At 41.8% G+C, this 23,773-nt stretch overlaps 1 protein-coding gene across 1 annotated transcript in view; it reads right to left on the bottom strand.

The window, feature by feature from the left end:
- Positions 1-9,697: 9,697 nt before the first annotated feature.
- The window catches only part of NUCB1 (nucleobindin 1), a 65,708-nt gene continuing 51,632 nt past the window's right edge, over positions 9,698-23,773 (bottom strand). Inside the window, exons 9-13 of the mRNA XM_077457522.1 lie at positions 22,644-22,736; positions 19,354-19,446; positions 17,578-17,748; positions 13,564-13,684; positions 9,698-11,374 (exon numbers count right to left, since the gene is read on the bottom strand). Of these exons, the coding sequence (XP_077313648.1) occupies positions 11,256-11,374; positions 13,564-13,684; positions 17,578-17,748; positions 19,354-19,446; positions 22,644-22,736 (597 nt within the window). The 3' untranslated portion in view covers positions 9,698-11,255. The remainder of the gene's footprint in view (positions 11,375-13,563; positions 13,685-17,577; positions 17,749-19,353; positions 19,447-22,643; positions 22,737-23,773) is intronic.

Below are 23,773 nucleotides of genomic sequence, written 5' to 3' on the forward strand. Positions count from 1 at the left end.
CTTAGGCGCAAATTTCAAACATCCAACTTACAAATGTCTCCTACTTGCAAACGGAAGGAGACAACAGGAAGTGAGATGAAAAAAGACGGACGGCCAAAAAAATTTATACAGGGGTGATAACCCTTCCCAATGTTTTCCAAAAAGCTTAAAAATAGATTTTTTGACTGGAGCTACACTTTAAAAATGTACCAGTTCAAAATTACAAACAGATTCTACTTAACACAACAAACCTACACAGTCCCCGTCTTGTTTGCACCGCCTGTATACTGCTGTTCCGAGTATATAGGGCCTGGGGGCCCCACACCTTTCCTTTTTTTAATATGGGTACGGTGTTCCCCTTAATATCCGTACAAGACCCAAAGGGGCTGGTAATGGGCAGGGGGGGGGGCTACCTATGCCATTTTTCTCAATGATTTTCATCCATATTGCCGGAACCAGATATTACATTAAAACTGCAAGCAGTTTTAAATTACTTTTTTTTCCGTTAAATGTCATTTTGTGCAGGGACTGTTCTAAACAAGGGAAGCACGTGCCACTTCATAGGCATACTATAGACACCCCCCAGGCACAATATTTAAAGGAATATTTCACTTTTTTTTTTCGTCATTAAAATCAGTGCTCCTGAAAAAAATGCTGTTTTTAAAAACATTTTAGGCATTGACCCATGTCCCCTGGGGCAGGAGCCAGGTCCCCAAACCCTTTTTAGGACAATATCTTGCATATTAGCCATTAAAATTAGCACTTTTTATTTCAAATGTTCGAGTCCCATAGACTTCAATGGGGTTCTAAAGTTCACACGAATTTTAGGTCCGTTCGAAAGTTCTAGTGCGAACTGAACCGGGGGGTGTTCGGCTCATGCCTATTAGAGATAATCTTATTTACTTGATGATTTTGTTTGGTGAATCTCGTAATAATCCTCAAACAGTCAGATTGTGATTCACCACCTCCAGCTATAGGTTGTTTTCTCAGTAAATCCCTTTTATAGGCCTTCTTCAGAATAGTCTGAGAATAACCCCTTAGTAACAATCTCTTAGGTCATCAGCTTCCTTTTTAAAATTCTCATCATGCGTACAATTCTGACGTAGCCGTAAATATTGTCTAAATGGAATTGATCTGATGAGTGGTGCCGGATGGGCGCTTTCGGCATGCAGAATACTATTACATGCCGTCTCTTTCTGATATAAAGCACTGGTTAAACTGCCATCATCCTCCTTTGATATAGTCACATCAAGGAAGCTGATGGAGGAATAATCGTAAGTCATGGTGAACTTAAGTTTATATTCATTCTTATTCATAGCCTCCAGGCATTTAATCAGAAGTTCTAAAGAGCCAGCCCATACGATTAGAATATCGTCAGAAAACGTCCCTCATATTGCCATCTCTGGCAAGACTATTGCATTTCCATGTTCTGTGTACTATATACCAGACATATATAGACCAGATATAGTAAATGCAGGGTCCTGGGTGGCATGGTTGTTGGTCCCAGATGGGCTGGTCTGATTATTTCATAAACTGCTGATATCGTGGGATTTTCATGCACAGCCATCCCTAGGGTTTACATAGAATGGTCAGAAAAAGAGAAATTGTCCAGTGCGCGACAGAAATGCCTTGTTGATGTCAGAGGCGAATGGACAGACTGGCTTGAGATAATAGAAAGGCAACAGTAACTCAAATAAGCACTCTTTACAACCAAGGCAGAACACACAACACATCAAACCTTCAAGCAGGTGGCCTACAGCAGCGAAACACCACACAGGGTGCCACTCCTGTCAGCTAAGAACAGGAAACTGAGGCTACAATTGGCACAGGGTCACCAAAATTGGATAATAGAAGGGTGGAGAAATGTTGCCTGGTCTGACGAGTCTCGATTTCAGCTGCGACATTCAGATGCTAAGGTCTGAATCCTCCCTGCCTTGTATCACCGGTATGGTGGTCACTTTAAGGTGGGACACTGCCAGAGCCACAGAGGATGCAGACCACATTTTAACAAAGTCCTCTTCAGTTACAAGGCAAATAACAATTGGGGGAGCAAACCTCTTATCAGGGCATTTCCAATCTCAATAGAGATTTAAATCAGTGGGTGCACTGGAAAGGTTTTTGTGGCCTTAGGGAATCTAAAGCACCCACAACTGGGAAGAACATTAGTAGAAGCAATAGGCTAATCCTGAAGATTCAGAGTGCTGTGCATCATCAACAGGAGCTAAAACGGTCCATTTTAATTTGGAAGTAATGGCAGCAGACTTCTCAGGAGCAAGTCAGTCCAGTAAGCACCTAAAAGACTCTAAATTGCACAGATCTCAGCATGGGATGGCTCAAAATTTGCAGGGGAAGCCCACTTATGGTTTCTGTGGTTATAGTCAGCAAAAATCTGGGTGATTTGGGCCAAAAAGTCTTGCATGATTGTATTAGAAACCTCAGCTGAGAGGGCAGACAAGGGGGCAACACCTGTCAGAGCTAGGGGGAAGACTGCAAATGGGAAAGAACCAGGTGGTAACGTGATTGCAGGCTGCTGATGTTAGTTGCACCAGTTGGCAAGCTCCAAACAGCTCTGAAATGTGGGCTAGGGGCACCTGTTGCAGCAGACTGCCCCTAGCAGGATTTTTTTTTTTGTAAGGTGTTCAGTGACCTAAGTAAATGAAATAGCTCCTACTACTCCCCTGATCTGCCTACTCACAGGCAGATTTTTGCAGACTGATATTCGGTTTTTCTGAAAGGGACATCACTAAGCACTTTATCACAATTATTTTTTAGAAGACAGTTGTTAATTTGAGAATTTTTTTTATCACTTATTACAGTGTTTTGGGCATTATAATATACAGTATATCTAAACCGTATAAATTTATGATTTATTTATTTGGATGTATTTATTTATGCATATGCACTTTAGTGCTGCACTTAGTTTTGGTGGAGGAATTGCAGAATGGTGAATATTTATTAGGGAGCATTTGAATAATGAATATTTTGGCTAGGAATAAGTTGTTTATAAGGTGAGGGGAGTGATTGGTTTTAAGACTGCATTTCATTTCTGGGTTTAAATGGTCTGAATATCAGTGGGATATTCAGCATGCAGCTGCTGGTATCAATTGGGGGGGTTCTAAAAATGTGCAGGTTATTTTTATTTTGGAATTCTCACAGTGTGGATGGAACCATCTGTTCAGGACTGCCTGAAAGTAGCTGCAGAGATAATGGTTCTAAGTGCAGCCCCTAGATACAGAGAGAAGAATCCATCCCAGCTGCTTGCAGAAGGACACACCAACGTCTACCATAAAGACAGATGCAATAGCCCATTTAGATATTTAACTCTTTGATAAGGAGAAACTACCCTGAGAGGAGAATCACCCAACACCCCCTCAAGTGAGGAAAATGCTTTAGTTACCTGACTGATGGCCAAGGGCCTGAAGACAAAGAACTAGGCTGGTTACCCTTGGCCAATGGTGAGAGTTTCCAATGCTGAAAACCGACAAAGTCAATTCCAGCAGGTGTTAGGTCCTTTAGGAAAATGCTGACTTATAAGGATTCATGAAGCTATCTTCAGGGGATGCCACCAGCGTCCCACAATGGGGATGTCAGGAAAGAGCACTAGGCCAAACACAAGAGCCAATGCTCTGAGATATAGCAGGGGTTCAGCACTGAGGATCCAAATCTTTATCTAGGTAGGGAACAGTCACTGCTAGCCCCAGTGGACCTAGTCATTCCAGGGTTCTGCTGCAGAAGGGGGGGTGCTGAGGGGTATCATTAAAGGCTTTACAGATCTAACAGTAGGTGGATTTTCCTAGGAGAAAGAATAGAGCCTTAAATGGGGCACAGAGTCAGAGGCCAAACTGACACATGAACTAGAGCTAGAGGTCCAGGGGTGAGGGGAATTCAGAGTGGGGAAGATGCATTAATCTCTGCAGTAGCACAGGGGAGGTAGAAGCAGCAGCTAAAAAGGAATGCTAAAGGCAAGCGTTAGCCTGTGAGCCTAAAAGTGGTTCTAAAAACAGAAGGGTTTATGCATGAAGATAAAAAAAAAACCCTTCTGTGTGCAGAAGCCCCTCCTTATATATGCCTGACCCTCATCTTGATCCAGCAATGTTGCATAAAAAGACTCAGCTGTCCAGAACTCTCCCTCCTGATTGGCTAAGCCACACAGCACCATTGGCTCCCGCTGCTGTCAAGTCAGTGAACCAATGAGGAGAGAGAGCGAGGGGGCAGGGCCAAGCCATGGCTGTGTGTCTGATTGCACACCCATAGCAATTTGCTTGTTGTGAGGGCAGTAGGGAGGGGCCAGGAGTGTCGGCGTGGGAAGCGAGAAGGAGGAGGATATGGGCTGCTCTGTGCAAAACCACTGCACAGAGCAGGTAAGTATAACATGTTTTTTTTTTTTTTCAAAGACTTTAAAGTAGGGATGCACCAAAATTTCGGCCGCCGAAACATATCGGCCGAAAATGGCCTTTTCGGCATTTTGGCGAAAGAGAATTCTTGCCGATAATGGCGCCGAAAATCGCGCATGCGCAGTGGAGGTGGGAGAAACTTCGGATGACGTCACTCGTTCTGTGGGCGGCTTGCACGTTTCTCGCGAATAAGACGCCGCACTCGTAAGCACGTTCCCTGCTGAGACGCTGGCACCTTCCCCGCGGATGCTCCTCGTGCTTGTGAGGCGCTGCTGGGACCCGAGAGACGGCTTCATAGAGGGCTGCACATAGCATACTGAAGTACAAGAGTGGGCACTGTCCCTCCTGGATGGCTACCATTACTACTATTCGCCGGTGAGCAATGCATTGCCTTTTTGCCTTAAACTAACAAACAATCCAACTAATTTTATTTTACTATACTACTGAAACTGTCATAGCAGTCAAACAATATGTATTACTTAAGCCTTTGTGCCTTTTGAGGTAGTCCACCTGCCAGTTTTCTATGCCAGAATTGTATATGGCTGACAGAACCGGCATGCACCGCTCTGTCCACTGTAGGAAGTGAGAGACCTCACAGGAACCAAAAACAGCAAAAAAAAGAAAAACTTCCAAGGACCATTGGTCCCCACAGGGAGCCAGGTGCTTCTCCTAGACTAGGCAGGAAAAAAACTGGAGCTACTGGAAGCAGAGTGTGGGGTTATAGCCAGTAGGACCGCCCCTGGGCAGTGCTGTGTTTGTGTGTTCTGCCTAGTCCTCTCCTAAAAGGTGAAGATTAAAGTGCTGTGTCCGTCAATGAACGTAAGAGAAATAATGATTTGTTTTTGTTTTTTTTAAGCAAACTTTTTAATACTTTTTAAATAGTCTTCTACTATCCATGCCACAGACTAGAGGATCTCCTGAAATAACCGTTTACTATATGCACCTCCGAACCATGGACCTTTCTGGATAGCTATCAGGTAGTTTTTGAGTCTAGCGGTGGCCTATCTGTTGCCACTAGCAAAACACCTGCTTGGAGACTCCCTGGAATTGGCTTGTCCATGCCATCGTGAAGTGCATTTGGGAATTCTGAAACCACACACTTCCGCAGAGTTGAAAGTCCTTGTAGCTAGTATTCTGGCTCGCAGCTAAAAACAACCTGCACTTTTTCCATGCTGCCGTTGGCACCACCAATATGTTGAGGTACTCCGTTAACCAGCTGATAAATCTCAGCAGTTTCTTCATTCCACTGTGCACTGCAGTGAACAACTAGGACTTCTCTGCCGTCTGCGCTACATTCATAGAAGTTTCCGCAGAAAGTGTGTCTGTTCATTGACAAGCCATGCTATTCCGACTCTCTGGTCGGCAACACGAACTGTCGCTCCACGCATGCATCATCAGAGTACCATCTCCTATCAGATATGCAGTTTGGACATCTCCATGGTGACACCTTTCAGTGAGCTGAATGGGAAACGTGGAGTGGACTTTAGTCTGCTACGGCCGGTGCAAAGACTTGTTGCTTCATCAACCAGCAAAACTGAACTCTTAAATGCACAGTCTATTACAAACAAATCCTGCTTCATTCATGACCATATCCTGGACAAATGTGTGGACTATATGTGCATTACAGAGACCTGGCACCAACCAAATACCTTTTCCTCTTTAAAGGAGAGCTGTCCCCAAGGATATAGCTACCTTCAAAAAAGCTTGCAGCACAGGGTATGGTGGGGGCCTATCAATCATCTATCGCAGTGATTTGGAGCTATCTCTGCAACCATGACCTGAACTGTCTTCATTTGAATGCCTTGCATTTATATGCAAGTTCCCTTCCCCTGTGCCGTTCCTCCTCATCTATCAACCACCAAAACCAAACCCATCATTTATCACTGAGATGTCAAATCTTCTTACAACTTTCTGCACATCCTCTGCCAATGTTATCATTTTGGCGATATGAACATTCATGTTATTATTATTCAGGATTTATATAGCGCAAGCAATTTACGCAGCGTTTTACAATATAAAAAGGAGACAATACAGTTACAATACAATAAAATACAAGAGAATTAAGAGGGCCCTGCTCAGAAGAGCTTACAATCTAATAGGGTGGGGCAGGTGGTACAAAAGGTTATAACTGTCGGGAATGAGCTGATGGAAGTGGTAGGAGATTAGTTTGAGACGTGATAGGCTTCCCTGAATAGATGAGTTTTCAGGGATCGCCTGAAGGTAGCAAGAGTAGGGGATAGCCGGACCAGTGGAGGTAGCGAGTTCCAGAAGATTGGAGAGGCTCTGGAGACACCCCCCTCTTGCGGTTTTGCAGCTGAATTTCTTCAGTTACTGGATTGTTTTAATTTAAAACTACTTGATGTCCCCACACACACTAGCGGGCATACCTTGGATCTGGTCATTACAAACTCTGCTACTCTCACCAATCTGCAGATGTATGATCTAGGTGCGTCTGATCACAAGGCCATTTCCATGGATTTGCGATGCCCATCCAGCCTCTACAAGCCTAAGCGTAATATATCTGTTTCAGAAACCTAAAAAACAAACTCAGAACTTTTGGTAGCATCTTCTCAGCATGTTTCCACACACTTCATCAGCCGACGAAGCAGTGGATTACAACAGTCAACTTAGCAGCCTGTTGGACCTCCATGCCCCTGTTAAAACAAGAACCGTCACCTTCACCCGCTCAGCTCCTTGGTTCAGATGAGCTTTGCAAGATGAAGGCAGCAAGGTGGGTCCTTGAGCGGCGCTTCAAAGCATCTGGCCTCACTGACCACAAATTTACCGGGAGCAACAAGAAAAACATGCAGTCACTCAAAGAGGCAAGGTCACAGTTTTACTCCAATGCCATCAGAAATAGCCCAGGAAATTCTAAGAAGCTTTTCTCCACTCTAAATCACCTTCTTAAACCAAAATCCTCTCCACTTATTGCCCTTACAGGAGAACAGTGCAATAAATCCATTTTTTTACATCAAAAATTGCACATATTCACTCTGCTCTTTCTGGTCCTCCCACCCAAATTGTTCCTCTGACATATATAGTCACCCAACCCTTAAACTGCTTTCCTGAAGTGTCATCAGAAGAGGTGCAGAACATAGTCAGGAAGATGAAACCCTCCACCTGTCCCCTGGACCCTCACCCAACTTCCCTGGTAAAAACGCATATCACTGTCCTAAGTTCCCTGATCGCCACTGCTATAAATCATTCCCTTCAAACTGGTTACGTTCCCCCTGTTCTAAAAAATTCCATTATCAGACTATTGCTCAGAAAACCCACTCTTGATCCGGAAGTCCTAACCAACTATAGGCCCATCTCTAATCTTCCTTTCATATCATAAGTACTTGAGAAAGCAGTTGTCGCTTACCTTCAGGACCACCTCAAACATAATAACCTTTTTGAAAAATTCCAGTCAGGTTTTCGCTTTGCTCACAGTAGAGAGACTGCCCTCGTCAGAGTTACAAATGATTTCCTCATATCATCCGATGCTGGCTCTCCCTCCCTTCTTATTCTCCTGGACCTTTCTGCTGCATTTGATACTGTTGACCATGGCACTCCTTTTAAACTGGCTCCACCTCACCACTGGATTAAATGACACAGCTCTCAGTTGGTTCAAATCATATCTCACAAACCGGACAGACTACATCTCCCTTGGCCACTTCAAAGGAACTCCACATACAGTTACTTGCGGTGTCCCCCCAGGGGTCAGTTCTTGGCCCCATCCTTTTCATCCTCTACCTTACCCCCCTTGCCCAAATTATCAGCTGCCATAAAATTTCACTCCACTGCTATGCCAGATGACACACAGCTATATGTAAATGCAACAGCTGAAATCCCTGTCACAATCATCTTTATCGGTACTCACCACCTGTCTGGAGAAGGTAAAAGTATGGATGGAGCAAAATTGCCACTCCTCACCCGACCAAATCATCATCCATAACCAGCATCACCTTTTCTGGTTCCAACATTCCTTGCTCATCAATAGTCACAAATCTTGGTGTAAAAATGGACCCCCAACTCACTTTTGAAGCCCATATAAATCTCCTATGCAAGACCTTGTTCTACCACCTCCGTAATATCTCTAAACTCCGTCCCATTCTCTCTCTCTCTGATGCTGAAAAAATGGTTCATTCTTTTGTCTCCTCCAGACTGGACTACTGTAACGCACTTCTCATTGGGATCCCTAGAAAGAGTCTGCAGAGGCTTCTGTACATCCAAAACTCTGCTGTGAGGATTCCGATGAGAGTGCGGAAACATGGAGCATATTACCCCCATACTTCACTGGCTTCCTGCCTCCACCAGGATTGAGTACAAGGTTTCTCTCCTCACACACCAATGTATCCATGGGCATGCCCTTTCCTACCTCAAAGAACTTCTCAAACCATTAAAAACACAACATGTCCCCCCTCCGTTCCAGTCCCTCAAACCTTCTTCTTCTTCAAACCTTCTTCATATACCCAGAACTAGACTCAGGACAATGGGAGACAAGGCCTTTTGTACAGCTGCCCCATGTATATGTGGTATGCCCTACCTGATACTTTGAGAGCTCCTCAATCTATCATTTTAAAAAAGATCTTAAGACATTTCTTTTTAGCAAAGCTTTTTGTTCCTGTAGATGCTTGTTTCAATGTATAAACTTTTCATTTTTCTTTTTTTGTTTTTAACCTGTTGCACTTTGACATCTTTTGATGAAAAGGGCACTATAAATAAAATGTATTATTATGCTGGCTCTAGTGCCCGCCGCGTAGGGGCATGCACGCCTCCGGCGGCTCTTAAAGGGAACAACTTTGTTTGCCATTCTGCCAACATATATGGGCGTGAGCTAGTTGGCAAGTGGTTAAAGTGGATGTAAACCCCTATTCATGAAATCTGACCTGGGCACATATATCTGTAGTGTTTACTTATCTCTCTCCAAAGTTCTGAGTCCCATGTCTTTCCGCTGCTCCATTCTATTGTAATCAGCGATAACTTCTGACAAGCTCTCTGTGACAGGAGATAAAAGCAGCTGGAAATTTGTGTCAGGGAGGAAACTTAGAGAAAGATAAGCAGAGCGCTTGTCTACTCACAGCACAGCTCTGCGAGTTTCTTTGTTCCTCTGCCTATGTGTTGGGGGGGGGGGGGGGTGTAAGCCTTTTCACCAATCAGCTCAGACACAGTGTATGCCTAGACACCTCCCACCGCTGAAACAGGAAGAAACTTTCTAAAGAATGTGTCCCTGTGTATCATCTGAGGCTGTTCGCTTCACTGGGTATATGTTAGGGTTTACATCCATTTAACTTTCTAAACTGGTTGATTTACATTATTCAGCACACAGTAAATGGCACAGATGGTTTCAAAATTATATTTATTAGGTGAAAAAGAAATCTTTAAAATTACATCTGAAATAAAATTGTTTCAATTGCATTTCCTTCCTGGACATCATGTTGATGGACTGCATTTCCCAGTAGCCCAGATTCTCCAGTGCCCGAATCTTACTGCTGGCATCTGATTATGTTCTGGATAATCTCAACAGACCATCAAGTCATATGTTACGTGCTCCCCCATTTCAGGGGACTCTGGCAGCATGGGTGCTGGCAGGCAGTATAGGCAGGGAGAGGTACCTCATCTGTGGTGAACCTGTTACTAGCCTGGGCAAAGTACATGTTTGCTTTGAATGTCATTGTATTAGCAGGGCGTAACATTACTTGCAGGTGAAATCTGATCGTCACCAAGGAATCCTGTCACGTTGCTACATAGACAAGACTGGATCAGTGACAGCTTTTGTTTAGAATTACCTTTCAATTTTAACTGGAAAAAAAGCCACCTCCTTGTTACATCCGTGGTCGTAAGGTGCAGTGGAATGCCGATTCCTAAACTCCTCCTTAAGCTCATGATACACAGCCCTTTGTGGCAGCTCAACTACATTGCTAAAATTGCCAGCAAGCAATCCTTAGACAAGCAGAATGCATTAGCAATTAATTGCACACTGCTAGAGCATCGTGCGATCAATCACTACTACATGGTGCCTGTGTAGTTACACCACAGGGAACCATCTGTTTGAAATAAGCAGTAATCAATCAAGACAAGCAATTGCTACCAATTTTCACAGCAAGATTGAACTCCTTAAAGAAGAGTGTTTAGCATAGGCCTAAGCCCTAGTTTGTACCAAATGTAGGTGAAATTCCAGGTCTCGCATGTATTTTCAACTTCTTGCGACATCTAGTACTGCAATGGTCTGTAAAATACTATGGTCAAAAGTGAATCCACTAAGCACTAAATGCACCTTACAGTTTATAAGGTTGCTGTGGGGGGTCTACCTGCCTAAATCAGAAAAACTATTTGGCTACTGTTTCACCAATTACTTTTGTCATTCAGGCACTGCCATTGGCAAACACTTCACTCAAGTGCAGAATTATCAATAAAACTTTAAAAAAAAAAAAAAAAAAAAAAAAAAAAAAAAGGGTAGGGGGTAGGTGGTTGATATATCTATGGGTACCAGGTGCAGTTACAGCCAGACAGAACATTATACATTTCCTATGGAAGATGCTACATACACCAATTTTTGACACAGAGTTATTGATCTTCATGATCATTCCAAACTGCATGAACAACATCCCGGTGGAAGGTCAGAGCTAAATAAATAAGCAGCCCAGATGGTAACAGAAAGAATGTTTCTGAGTTTAAACCTGCCCAATTCCCCACAGTTTTTATTATTTTTTTTTTTTATTTGTAAGTTTGTTTTTTGAAAACAAGAAGCCTGATTCCCAATGTGAGAGATTTTCCCAGAGGGCGATTGCACATCCCTTGACTGATCTTCAGAGGGGATACATAAGGGCAGAAGCTAAGATAGAGGTCAACACTACTTGCTTCCCTGATGCATTCTCCATCCTGGGGGTCTCTGGACTCTTATTGCTGGTTTTGTACATGCGTCTCCTGGGGAGTCTCGGGTGCTTTGTCTCCTGGATGTGGTGCATCTCCCGGTGGTGCTGGGTGAATTACTGAGCCTTGCTGTGCTTCTGGATTGACTGCAAAACAACAGCTCACTGTCAATGTCTGGTAACTAACATTTCTTATCAAGAACAATGGTGTGCATTATGGGGTCTATAAAAGTATACATAAAAAGTATCAAAACAGAGGAAGGAAATGTTGGACTTCTCAACTGATACTTTTATTTTTTTTAATAAAGATACACCAGTCTTCAATTGTACAATTAAGCATTTAAAAGCAGCCTGTAAAAAAAAACATACCTACCTACTTACTAGGATGGAAATTTTTTTTTTTGCATTTCTTTACCAATATTGTAATTTTAAAGGGTAAGTTCACCTTTACAGAAAAATCTGCATTTTTTAAGTGTCACATTCTAGGAGCAGAAATTAAAACATATTTTTTTTGCATTTATGGTAGCCATTTGCTGGCAGAGAAAAAGCTGAATGCTCCTAACTGCTGCTAAAAGCTGCCACAAAAAAACTACGAGTGTTTTTCTGTCATTTTTTTTTTTTCTGGGAGTTTTATTTTTTGCTAAACAAACAAAAAAAGATGCAAAAAAAAAATAAATAAAAAAAAAATAAAAATAAAATCATGTTTAATAGTTTGTTATAAAATTTTGCAAACAGGTCATTTTTCTCCTTCATTGAAGTGCGCTGATGAGGCGGCACTGATAGGCTGCATTGGTGGGCACTGATAGGCATAGTTAAGACGGCACTAATAGGCACAGATAAGGCGGCACCGATGGGCACAGATAAGGCGGCACTGATGGGCAAAGATGGGCACAGATAAGATGGGTGACACGGATGGGCACTGATAGGTACCACTGATAGATGGGACTGATGGGCACTGATAGGTGGCTCTGATAGGTGGCACTGCTGGGCACTGATGGGAGGCACTGCTGGGCACGAATATGTGGCACCTTTGTTGAGGCAGATTGTGGGCACTTCTGGGTGGCACTGTGGGCACTGCTGGGTGGCACTGACGGGGGCACTAATTTTTTATTATGTATAGTTATGAGGGGGCAGGTGGGCACTGGCAGGGGGCAGGTGGGCACTGGCAGGGGCTGACCGTGATCAGGACTGATGTCCCGATCACAGCCGCCGGTGATCGGCTTTTTTTTTCTCCTCGCGCTGAATAATAGCAGCCAATTACCGGCTCCGTTATATCACATGATCAGCTGTCATTGGCTGACAGCTGATCACGTGATAAGGGGTTGGGATCGACCCCTTGCACGGATCGGTGATCAGGCGAGTCTCATAGACTCGCTGATCACAGAGCGCGCCGCGCGCGCCTCTCAGGGGGCGCGCAGGCCGCTCGTGCACGGGACTACGTCAATAGACTTAGTCCCGGAAAAGGAGATCTGCGCTGTAGCCGTCATTCGGCTATAGCGCGGGTCTCAAGTGGTTAAAGTGATATTGAAGGTTCTTCTTAAAAAAAAAAACAAAAAAAAAAACAAGCATGTTACAGTTACCGACTTTGCAGTAGGTTTGGACAGAGCCGCCTCAATCCCCTTCTTCTTGGCCCCCCCCTTCCTTCCCCCAAAAACAAGCTGCTAGCGTTCTCACCCCCAAGCCCACTCTATGCGCCCATAAGACAGAGCTGTTGCTTGGCCCCCACTCATTGGCTGCGATTGACAACAGTGGGACCCAACTGCTCCTGTCTCAGCCAATGAGGAGAGAGAGACCCGGGACAGCCGAGGCTTCCATGCACATCGTTGGATCAAGAGGGGACTTAGGCGAGTATAAGGGTGAGCAGCAGCACATGGAAGGTTTTTTACCTTCATGCATAGAATTCATGAAGATAAAAAAAAATCTTTAGCCTTTCCAACCACTTTAAGGGTGCGTCAGTTATGTGCCCTATTCACACCAATGTTGATATCATGTCAGTTCCCCCCCCCCCCCCCATGCAGAAAAAACCTGCATGCGATACCAGTTTTGGGGTGTGAACAGGGCACATAGAGAGCAATTTTTTTTGTGCCCTTGCAGAACGTGTGTAGAAAAACTGACGTCTCTGCACCATGGTGTGAACAAGGCCTGAATGTAGTACATTAATATCATGCTATCATAATAAACAGGACCAGTAAAACTGCAAACATATCACTAAAATAAGATTAAAGTAGAACTCCAGCCATTTTTGGATAGAGCAGGACAGACTAATAAAAAAAAAAATAAATAAATAAAAAAAAAAGGACTAAAAACAAGTGGATATTCTTCTCTATAATCTTTACCTTTTTCACCGGCTACTTCTTGTACTTGTGCCTGAAACTTGAGCTCTCCATTGGGGCCAACAGCTTGTGCTGCAACTGCTCCAACTTGCTGAGCCTTATGCTGTTCCATCTGAACGACCGCCTGGCAAATAAGAAGCAGGTTAATGTCTTTGAAATATCGGTTAAACAATCTACATGTATAGTGAAACAACAAAGATGGCAGATGTCTGAAATCTATATTTATTTCTCTTGCTCTTTGTACTCACAGAAGAGGGAAGCTACACAAAGCAACTTTAACACTATTGAAAAAAATAAGTGCTCTGCGCAAGGGACAGAAATCAAGAATTATACATTCTGCTGAATCAGGCAATCACATCACTTGTATTCAATATCTGTAAGAAAAGACTAAAATTACTGTTAAAAAAATAAATAAAAAAAAAAAAAAAAAAAAAAAAAAAAACGAGGGGGGTGTGACTGCTGGGCGAGCGCTTAGGTCAATGGCCACAAAACCTAGCCAGGTGCCGCCATCAATCAATATAAGCTGGAATGACCGGGGGCATGTCACAGGCTTCTATGGGATTACAAGTATGTCATGCTTCAGAACAGTGTCCTGTAGGATTCAGAGAAGGAGGAATGCGAATTGACCACAATTGCATGGATACGACGACAGGAGACCCTTTCCTTCTCAAGTGGAGAAGCAGGACCACCAGATGTTTACGGCATGTTACACTACTTCTACAAATATAAATGGATCATACCATTTACTGTGAAAGATACAAGAATAGTTCCTTAGGGCTCATTCACATGGGCAGCAGCTCTTGTTGTCTGTCTGAAAGCAATCTACGGTGAATTGCTTTTCAGAGGGCGGCTTACAGACGTCACCACCTTGATGCCTTGCTATAACCCTAAAAAGCCTGCACCACAGTGCAACAACCACATGCACTGCACGCGGTTACAGTGTGACCTCATTTATGGAAATTGTTTGCATTTGAAGGCAGTACTGCCTGACAAACAGGCGTTTTTTAACCACTTCAATACAGGGCACTTATACACCCTTCCTGCCCAGACCAATTTTCAGTGCTCTTGCACTTTGAATGCCAATTACTCAGTCATACAAACACTGTACCCAAACATATATATTATTTTTTTCACAAAAAATAGAGCTTTCTTCTGGTGGTATTTAATCACCACTGGGTTTATTTTTTGCGACATAAGTGAAAAAAATAATAATAAAAAAAACAAAAAAAAAACAACTTTTTTTTAGTTTCTATAATAAAATTTTGCAAATAAGTAATTTTTGTTCATAAATTTGGGCCAAAATTTATACTGCTACAGTTGGTAAAAATAACCCAAATAAGTGTAAATTACTTGGTCTGTGTGAAAGTTAGAGTCTACAAGCTATGGTACCAATCATTGAAAATTGATCACACCTGATGCACTGACGGCTTCTCTTATTTGAGGCCCTAAAATGTCAGGAAAGTACAAATACCCCCCAAACGACCCCTTTTTGAAAAGTAGACAGTCCGAGGTATTTAGTAAGAGGCATGGTGAGTTTTTTTGAAGTTGTAATTTCTTCCCACAATTCTTGCGAAAATTAAAAAGGATTTAATTAATTATTGTTTTACCCAAAATTGTCATAAGTTATTTCTCACAAACGGCATATGCATACTCCCAATTACATCCCAAAATACATTCTGCTACTCCTCCAGAGTATGGCGATACCACATGTGAGACTTTTTCACAGCCTGGCCACAGAGAGGTCCAACATGCCGGGAGCACAGTCACATGTCCTAGGAGCATAAATTACACATAAAATTTCTGAATAACCTATCACTCTTTTTAAGGCCCTGGAGCACCAGGACGATGGAATTACCCACAAAATGACCCAATTTTGGAAAGAAAAAACACCCCAACGTATATTACATGAGGCATTATGGAGTCTTTTGAATGATTCATTTTTTTCAACAAGTCTTCGGAAAACGTTGAAAGAAAATTACTTTTATTTTTTTAACACAAAGTTGTCAATTTATATATGATATTTCTAACACAATTTCATTGGCTCTTTACCGAGATCGTGGATGGGCTGTGTCTGGGTGACAAGCCTCGTTCCCGATCGTGCAGGAGTGCCATGCACATGACTGGCTGTGATGGGACACAGCAGGTGATGTGGTAAAGACAAAATTTTATTGGCTCTTTACACGAGTCTGGGATGGGCTGTGTCCGAGGGACACGCCTCAACCTCGATTGCCATGCTGCGAGCCCCCGGAGGTCATCAGTAGCGGCGAGAAGCAGAGGACGCCATATGACACCCGCCCGGGATGGCAGAGCGTTCCTGCGGACATCATATGAGAATGGCCCAATATGAAAGTGGTAAAGGCAGCTTTAGTTCTTCAAGAGTGAAGACTGACACAGAAAACAGTGGGACGGTTATTAATTATTTTATTTGCAGGGACCTTTTTTTTTTTTTCTTTTTTTACTAGTCATTAATAGTCACTTTAAAGCTGAAGTTTAGGTACGCATATTTTTGGATAGTTGCGCTGGCCATATGCATGCATCATACCTGGAATATCACCCTGAAAGCTGGAAATCACTGTTGTACGCACCACGACAAAAGTTTATAAATACAAAAAAAAAAAGTGCAGCACTTTAAGTAAAAAAAAAAAAAGAGAAAAAAAATATATATTTTCAAATGAGGAACCACTCATTTAGCAAACACAAACTGTAAAAAATGCTTTATAAAAAATAAAATAAAAAAAAGTTATAAAACTTATAAACAATATATTTGTGTGCTACAATATAAATATATATATATATTATATATAAATATAGCCGCACCTTTCGAGCGCATCTCATAACCGCATCACGTTACACGAAATGGATTAGGAAATGCAGCTGCATGTCTATGTGATGACATTTTTTATTTTTTCGTCAGTTTTTTACTTTACTAGAGTGCTGCACTATTATTTTATTATAATATTTTTTGTATTTATAAATTTTGGTTAGCTGCTTAATTATGGGAAGATTTATCTTAAATCATTGAGCAGGGACTTTAGATTATCTTTGACCACTACTAAAGCGATAGCTGCTAGCTTCTGGGTCCTGCGCTCAGCGGCTGCCCTGCTTGCTTATTTCCTTAAAGAATGCAAAGCGTTCTCCAATTGAACGAGGAGGATAAAGCCTAGTACACACCACTCCGGTCAACGCTCTCAGCCATTTGACCAGGAGGCGGTCGGCAAACCTTTTTCGGCCATACCCCTTTGACAGAAGCCAGCCCGAATGCCCAGCTTCTGTCAGACTGGCTGCAGTACACACAGGCCGAATGTTGGCCAGTTTCTACTGAACTGGTGGATGCCGCCTGACATTTGGCCCATGCGTACTAGGCTTTATTAAATCTTCACCTCATCTAAATCGCAGTGCTTTACGTTCATCAAGAAAAGCCAAAAAGTGTTCTTTTAATGGCGTCTGTATTGTATTCCAGGTATGATACATGCATACCTAAACTTCAGCGTTAATGATTTGCAGTTATGAATGCTATAGGTTTCTACAGGAAACACATTGATTGTAAAAAGACAGAATTTTGATGAGAAGAGAAAGGTCCGTGTCTAAATGGATACAGGGAGCTATGACTCAGCTTGGGTGCCCCCCTAGCAAGCTGCTTGCTGTGGGGGCACTCAGCAGGTGGGAGGGGCCAGGAGAGCCGAAAGGCTGCTCTGTGCAAACCCACTACACAGAGCAGCCAAGTATAACAGCTTTGTTATGTTTAACTTAAAAAAAAAAAAAAAAAAGAAAAAAGAAAAAAAAAAAAAAAAAAAAAAGAAAGAAAGAAAAGGAGACTTTAGTATCACTTTAAGCCCTTATCTAGAATCAGCTGTGCTGACACAACCTAGATCAGATAGATAGGTATTATAACAGATACCTGTTGTGCAAGATCGCAGCATTTCTATAAACTTCTCATTAAGGGCAATCAAATTCATATGAGACTCTATATAAACAGCTTCAGTGCAAATAACGCCCCCACGGGCGCAAGTCCTTTACCTGCTGATATTCCTTCTTCTGAACATCCAGCTCTAGCTTCCTCTGCTGAAGAGCCTCGTGTTCTTTGCGTAGTTCCTCTGCTTTTTGATTTAAAGCAGTTTCCTGGGCAACCAAATCCTGCTCAAATCGCTGCAATTCATCTTCAGTGTAAATCTGGGTTTCCTCCACAGTCTGAATAAAAAGGGATTAAAAAAAAAAAAAAAAAAAAAACACACAAGAATGACCATTTTTATTACCATTACATATCCTGTCATTTCTCAGTGACAGCTACTTTTATATTAAATACTCCTTGTTTATGCAGTAAAAGAACTAAGGGAAGACAGTGCAAAAAACCTTCACGAATAGAAATGCTGAAAATTGCAAAAAAAAAAAAAAAGTGTGTGTGTATAATATTATATATATATATATATATATATATATATATATATATATATATATATATATATATATATATATATATATATATATATATATATATATATATATATATATATATATATATATATATGCAAAAAAATAAATAAATAAATAAAATACAAAAAAATAAACACACACACACACACACACACACATACACACACACAAAAGATCAAAATTAAACATAACCAAAAACACTGGCGTCCATTGTGATTTGTGCATTAAAGAGGAAAATAAGTCGCTGGAAATAAGCAGCCCAAGTCCACACAGATCCAACTAAAGTCACAACATGGCATATATATGAGTACAACAGGGGCCATAGTGTGCTAAAGAAGCAGACAAAAGAGGAGCCAAAAAAGGAACCAAATAATAAAAAAAAAATGATAAAAAGGAAACTAGTCATTTTATTGTACAAAAATAAATGTCCTCTCACATTTACTCATCCGTGTGTGCAGAGAGTATCCTAGAAGGATTGCTTGTGGATACTGACAGTTGCTTGCACACATATCCCCCTGGTAGTCCCGTCTATACACCGGCTTTCTCCCCAGCAAGAAGATCCACCAAGCCATCCGGGATCCTCTCTCCACACACAGATGAGCATATGTTTAAATATAAGAGGATCTTCCTTAATTTTTATGCAATAACGTGACTATTTTTCTTTTAATTAGATATATTCTGTATGGTTGATAAATACATATATCAATAGATGGAGAGAAGAGATGATAGCGATGGAGATATTTTTTTTTTGTGACTTTAGTTGGATCAGTGTGGAACTCTGCTGCTTATTTCCAGTGACTCTTTGATAATCAAGTCACAGCGGACTTCAGTGTTTTTCTTTTCATTTTGACTTTTTTTTTTACTTTGGCTTTACGTTTATTCATTGACTTTGTTGCCCTATTTTTTTTTGCTTTATTAGTGAATGTTTTTGCACCATCTTCCCTTCGTTCTTTTAGTACCTATGCTAGCTTTCACTGGCTAATTGTACTGCTGCATCAATCTTACTTCAACATCACCTGACAGGGTATTGGCGCTGTGTATGCTTTTTTTCTTTCGTTTATGGTACCTGTTTATGCAGTGCCACCAGGAATAAATAATAGCCTTCCAGAAGTGACAATATGGTCTGTATTGTTATATTGGTTTCAAACAGTCCTTGTAACGGATTTAAAAGTATTACCATTCATGTAAATTTTGAGGAATATTAGCTTACACCTTAGAGCTCTATTACCGCTAAGAACTGCCGCCTCTTGCACAGACCATGGAGGTTAAGTAATTTACAGTTAAATAACATACAGGGTGGCCGCATGAGATCTTTTTATGTGGTGAACTGAACTTTCCCTTCCATATTGTCCAATTTCTTACCTGCCAGTCCTCATTGGGGTTATTGAAGTCCTTGGTCTCTGTGGATTTCAGGAACTCCTCCAGTGTTACCAGGCGATCTTGATTTGTATCCACCTGAAAGAAGACAATTGATATTCTGTCACCTTAATCATACTTATAATTAAAGTGAAGTCCTCATCTAGAAGCATGGTTTCATTTACCAACAGGGCTCCATCTACAACCGGTAGGAGTGTAAGCACCAGATGTGAATGGTCTTATGTTCTCTGTACAGTGCTGCATTGTATCTTTGCATCATATATAAGCTATTGTGTGAATTGCTGATCTGCTACTCAACGAGAGCATTTTAAACAGCCAACAACTAGCATCCTTCACTCTTCACAAAATGTTTGATTGCCTACAATTCAAATGAAAGGTAACCTGTAGAGTACAACCAGATTGCACTTCTCCACGTCCAGCACATATTGTATTAGGGCACTAATCCTGTGCATGTTCGGATAAAATGGTGGATACCGAAATTAACTTCGGCATGTTAACATCATCAACTGCACATGGAGGCTCCCATATCATTGGCTTTATATGATATCTGTGCAATAGGCGCATGAATACTTTGATCTGCAGTTTCAAGGTGGAGAGGGAGAATATTTTGCTTTATCGTCAAGCAATGTTGCCTCAAATAGTATTTAGATCTTTGTCGTTGTCAATAGGTTCTGCATATCACCCCTGATAAAATAAGGAGGACTCCATTGGGGGCAATCATACCTCACAGTTATCACCTTTTCTATCGCATGACCCTATTTTAGATGATAAATGCTCATGTGCAGGGTTCTCTGAACCCTTTTGTATTGAATTGTGGTGTAACTGTACAGTCTCCTTATTTTGTAAATCGCTGTGCAAACTGTTGAAGCTATATAAATCCTATATAGTAATAATAAATCGTTATGCATATTTTTCCCTTTTTGCTTCCATGCAATAACAAAACAACAGGAGATTCAGTTCCTATTTCAAGGCAGAATCCCCAAAAACCTTATATTTAGGTTTTAGGTGGGACGCTTTGGGATAAATCCCCCATCAGCCACATGTCTCTAAAAATGTAAATGGCGGAACTAGAAAACTGGGGCGCGTGATCTGGGTCCATCCGGATACACAAAAAGAGAAATGGTCTTTTAGGAGGAAAAAGTGGCAAAGGATTAAAACTTGAACAGCCCAAACCACATGGTTGAAGTATATGGATTAACTATGCAACATTCAGACAGTGTAGAGAAATCTCTCTTTCATGTGAACTGAAGCTTGACACAGAGGAAATGCCCTATGGTAAAAGGCAGAGACCACCTAAAGCCTAGTACACATGGGCGGAATTTCAGGCAGCATCGGCCATCCCCATCGGAACACAATAGCACAGCAGCGGAGCTTGCTGTACTAATGCTGGATGGTTAGTATGGTGGCTACTCCTGAGATGTCAGTTTTTTTTTTTCATTCATGTCCTGCTGGGTTGAACGAAAAATGACTAGTGTGTACTAGGCTTAAGGAAGGAAGTAGGCCTAGGCCTTAAAACCATTGTCCCTATATAGGACCAAAAAGGGTTCCTTGCAGGATAAAGCTGCTAGTTCAAACACTTGTCTAGTCAGAGCAGAGAGGGAAATGTCCCTTATGGGTTCATATGGGACTTCTAAAGCACCAGAAGGTGCAAGATTCAGATCCCAAGGAGACGGGATTTGACCAGGCAAGCTACATGGGACACCCCTTGCATAAAGTTCTTGCTCAGACAGTGGGGAGCCACCATCTATACCAAAGAACGGCAAGAGCAGAGAGGCAATTCTTGAAGGTGCAGTGTACCATGATCTCCTGGGCCAATCTGGGGCTTTAAGAACCAGCAGAATGTTTTTCATCTCAATCCAGTAAGTTGAGGAAGCTTCTAGTGAAGAAAGGTATAAATTGGGGTATACCCATACCACTGAACATCCACTGCTTCTGCCAGAGAATCCTTGAACCCGGATTCAAATCTGTCCAGTCGGTTGTTGAATCTGGGGGCCAAGTTATCTATCTGGCATCCTTTACCTGTGTAACACGTCTTGGAATACTTCTGAGTACAGAGACCACTCTTCCAAGTTCAAATACTGCTGGCTGAGAAAATCTGTCCACTAGTTTTCCATAGCTGACAATATTCACCCTCTTTTGCGGCAGAATGACCTCTTTTTCCGCCCTGATTGGTGAATGCCACCGTTATGCCATTGTCTGACTGAATCAAGTCACTCCAATGCTATACACATTGCCCAAAGCTCCAGTATGTTGACTGAGACATGAGATTACAATAAAAATCAAAGTCCCCTGCAAGCACAGAGTGCCCAGGAATCCCCTTCAGCCTAACAGGCACTTCGTCATCACAATCTTCCAAAACATTGGGAGAAAGGACTTCCCTGACATCAAAGCCAGACTGTCCCCACAGTGTCTACAATCAGACATGTTTCAGTCACAGGTGTGGAAAGCATGTTGTCTCAAGTTTGGAGTCTATACCTCAAGCACTCATAGATTCCTAGGCAGCTAGCAACTAGTAGACAATGCTCATAACTTCAGAGTCGTTGCATCACTGCAGGCAGCCAGTAGGAACAAATCAGAGATCAAAATTCCACATGGCTCTTGGAGGAGAAAGAAGAAGAGCATAGAGCACACATGACACTCCACCTAGAGGAATGACGTCTGCATAGTTCCAGCGTTATCCCCTTATTCAGTCAGCCAGCAGAGAGAAAAACAAAAAAGTGGGATACAATGCAGGCACCCAGTAAATAATAAAATAAGGATGCTCCTGGGACTCAGCCTGAATAGCCCTCTCGACAAACCAAGCGCAGAGACAATGCTAGTAGTTCTGGACCTGAAAGGAGCTCTGCAGCTAACTTAGCTAAAACCAGTCTGGAAAGTGCTCAAGCAATGACTAGTGCCTGAGGGTAAATCCACACTCGCTTAATGATGTCTGATCCAGCAGGGTCTGGTCACAGGAAGACAAGACTAAATACAATTGTGCTGGGATGCTGCAAGTAAAGAAGGCTCCTGCAGCTAAGAGATGAAACGAAAAAATAATTGATAGAAAATACGTAGCTTAAATAAGCAAAGAAAAATAAAATAGACACTAGGAAAAAACAGAGGCATACTGGTGGTACTAAAAGGTGTTATCCCAGGCAAAAAAAATTTTTTTTTTTGTTTGCCAGTGGCCAATCCTTCTGTAAGCTGCCTGCAGTATAAAACTTAAGTGTAACCCAAAGTAAAAACGGAAATATTTATGGTTAAGCTAGCCTTAAAATATCAGGAAAGGCGTTTACATTTTTCATGACGTGCTCTCGCATGCGCAGCCTCTCTTCTTCCATCTCCATCATGTCATCTTCTGCATTCTTTGGATCATAGACCTTCTCCAGCTATGTAAAATAAAAATAATAATTTAAAAAAAGTGTCACAAGTGATTTAATCTTTGGAGCTTTGCACATATTACAGTATTACATTATACTCAGCACAATGTTTAAAGAGCACCTGTATTGGCAAAGTATCCACATACTTCATTTTTGAAACGCAAAAAGTGCGGTAATTGTTGCAAAGAAAATGTTTTGTGCTTTGAAGGTGCCTCAGAAGGAAAACCTGCATGCCGCATGTTAATGGAGAGCAGTAAATGGAGATCTTGGGTAGGTATAAATTGTGTCAATAAGGTAATGGGTAAAAAAAAAGTGTCATTACAATTCTAGATCATCAGAAATGCATACACAATTTTATTCAGCGTGATGTTCACCGACTCAGAAACATCCTCTCTGAACCCTATGTAGTTTTAAGGGGGGGGGGGTTGTTGCAGAACAAAAAATAAATAAAAATCCAACAATCCAACAATCAGCTTGCACGTGGTCAAAAAAAAAAAAAAAAAAGAGGAATTTTGGCTTACCTGTATATTCCATATTGTGGAATAAAGTACAGGACACATTCTTGATATTCATAGACTGTGGGTTATAGCCTGGTACCCTCAGGAGCTTGAGCATGGGCAAAGCTTTTGAAGACACACCCAACTAGGCATCTCTCTTTAACGCTATCATACTCTACAAGTCCTCAGTTTTATAGCAAACAATACACAGTAACATAGGAACAGAGTAGCGAGTGTTCATTTACAAGCAAGTCAAAAATTTATTTTATCTTAAGTTGTACAGTACAAGACATAGGCTTGATATTCTTAGACTCTGGAAGGTCCCCAAGCAATGAATAGGATGCCCAACAAAAACAAGGGTTACTAGACCCAGCTCAGATTGCTGCAGTATCCACAGACGATTGGACGTTCACCTGGTAGAACTTTGAAAGGTACGAACAGAAGACAAGTTAGCAGCCTTACAAAGCTGGGCAAGAGGGACTCTATGTCTGAATGCTTAGGAAACTTATAAATTATCTGGGAGAATGAGAACATACAGTGCAGGTGGTG

The sequence above is a fragment of the Lithobates pipiens genome, unplaced genomic scaffold (genome assembly GCF_037356315.1).
Source record: "Lithobates pipiens isolate NorthernLeopardFrog02 unplaced genomic scaffold, aLitPip1_a1.2 Scaffold_27, whole genome shotgun sequence".
NCBI lineage: Eukaryota > Metazoa > Chordata > Amphibia > Anura > Ranidae > Lithobates > Lithobates pipiens.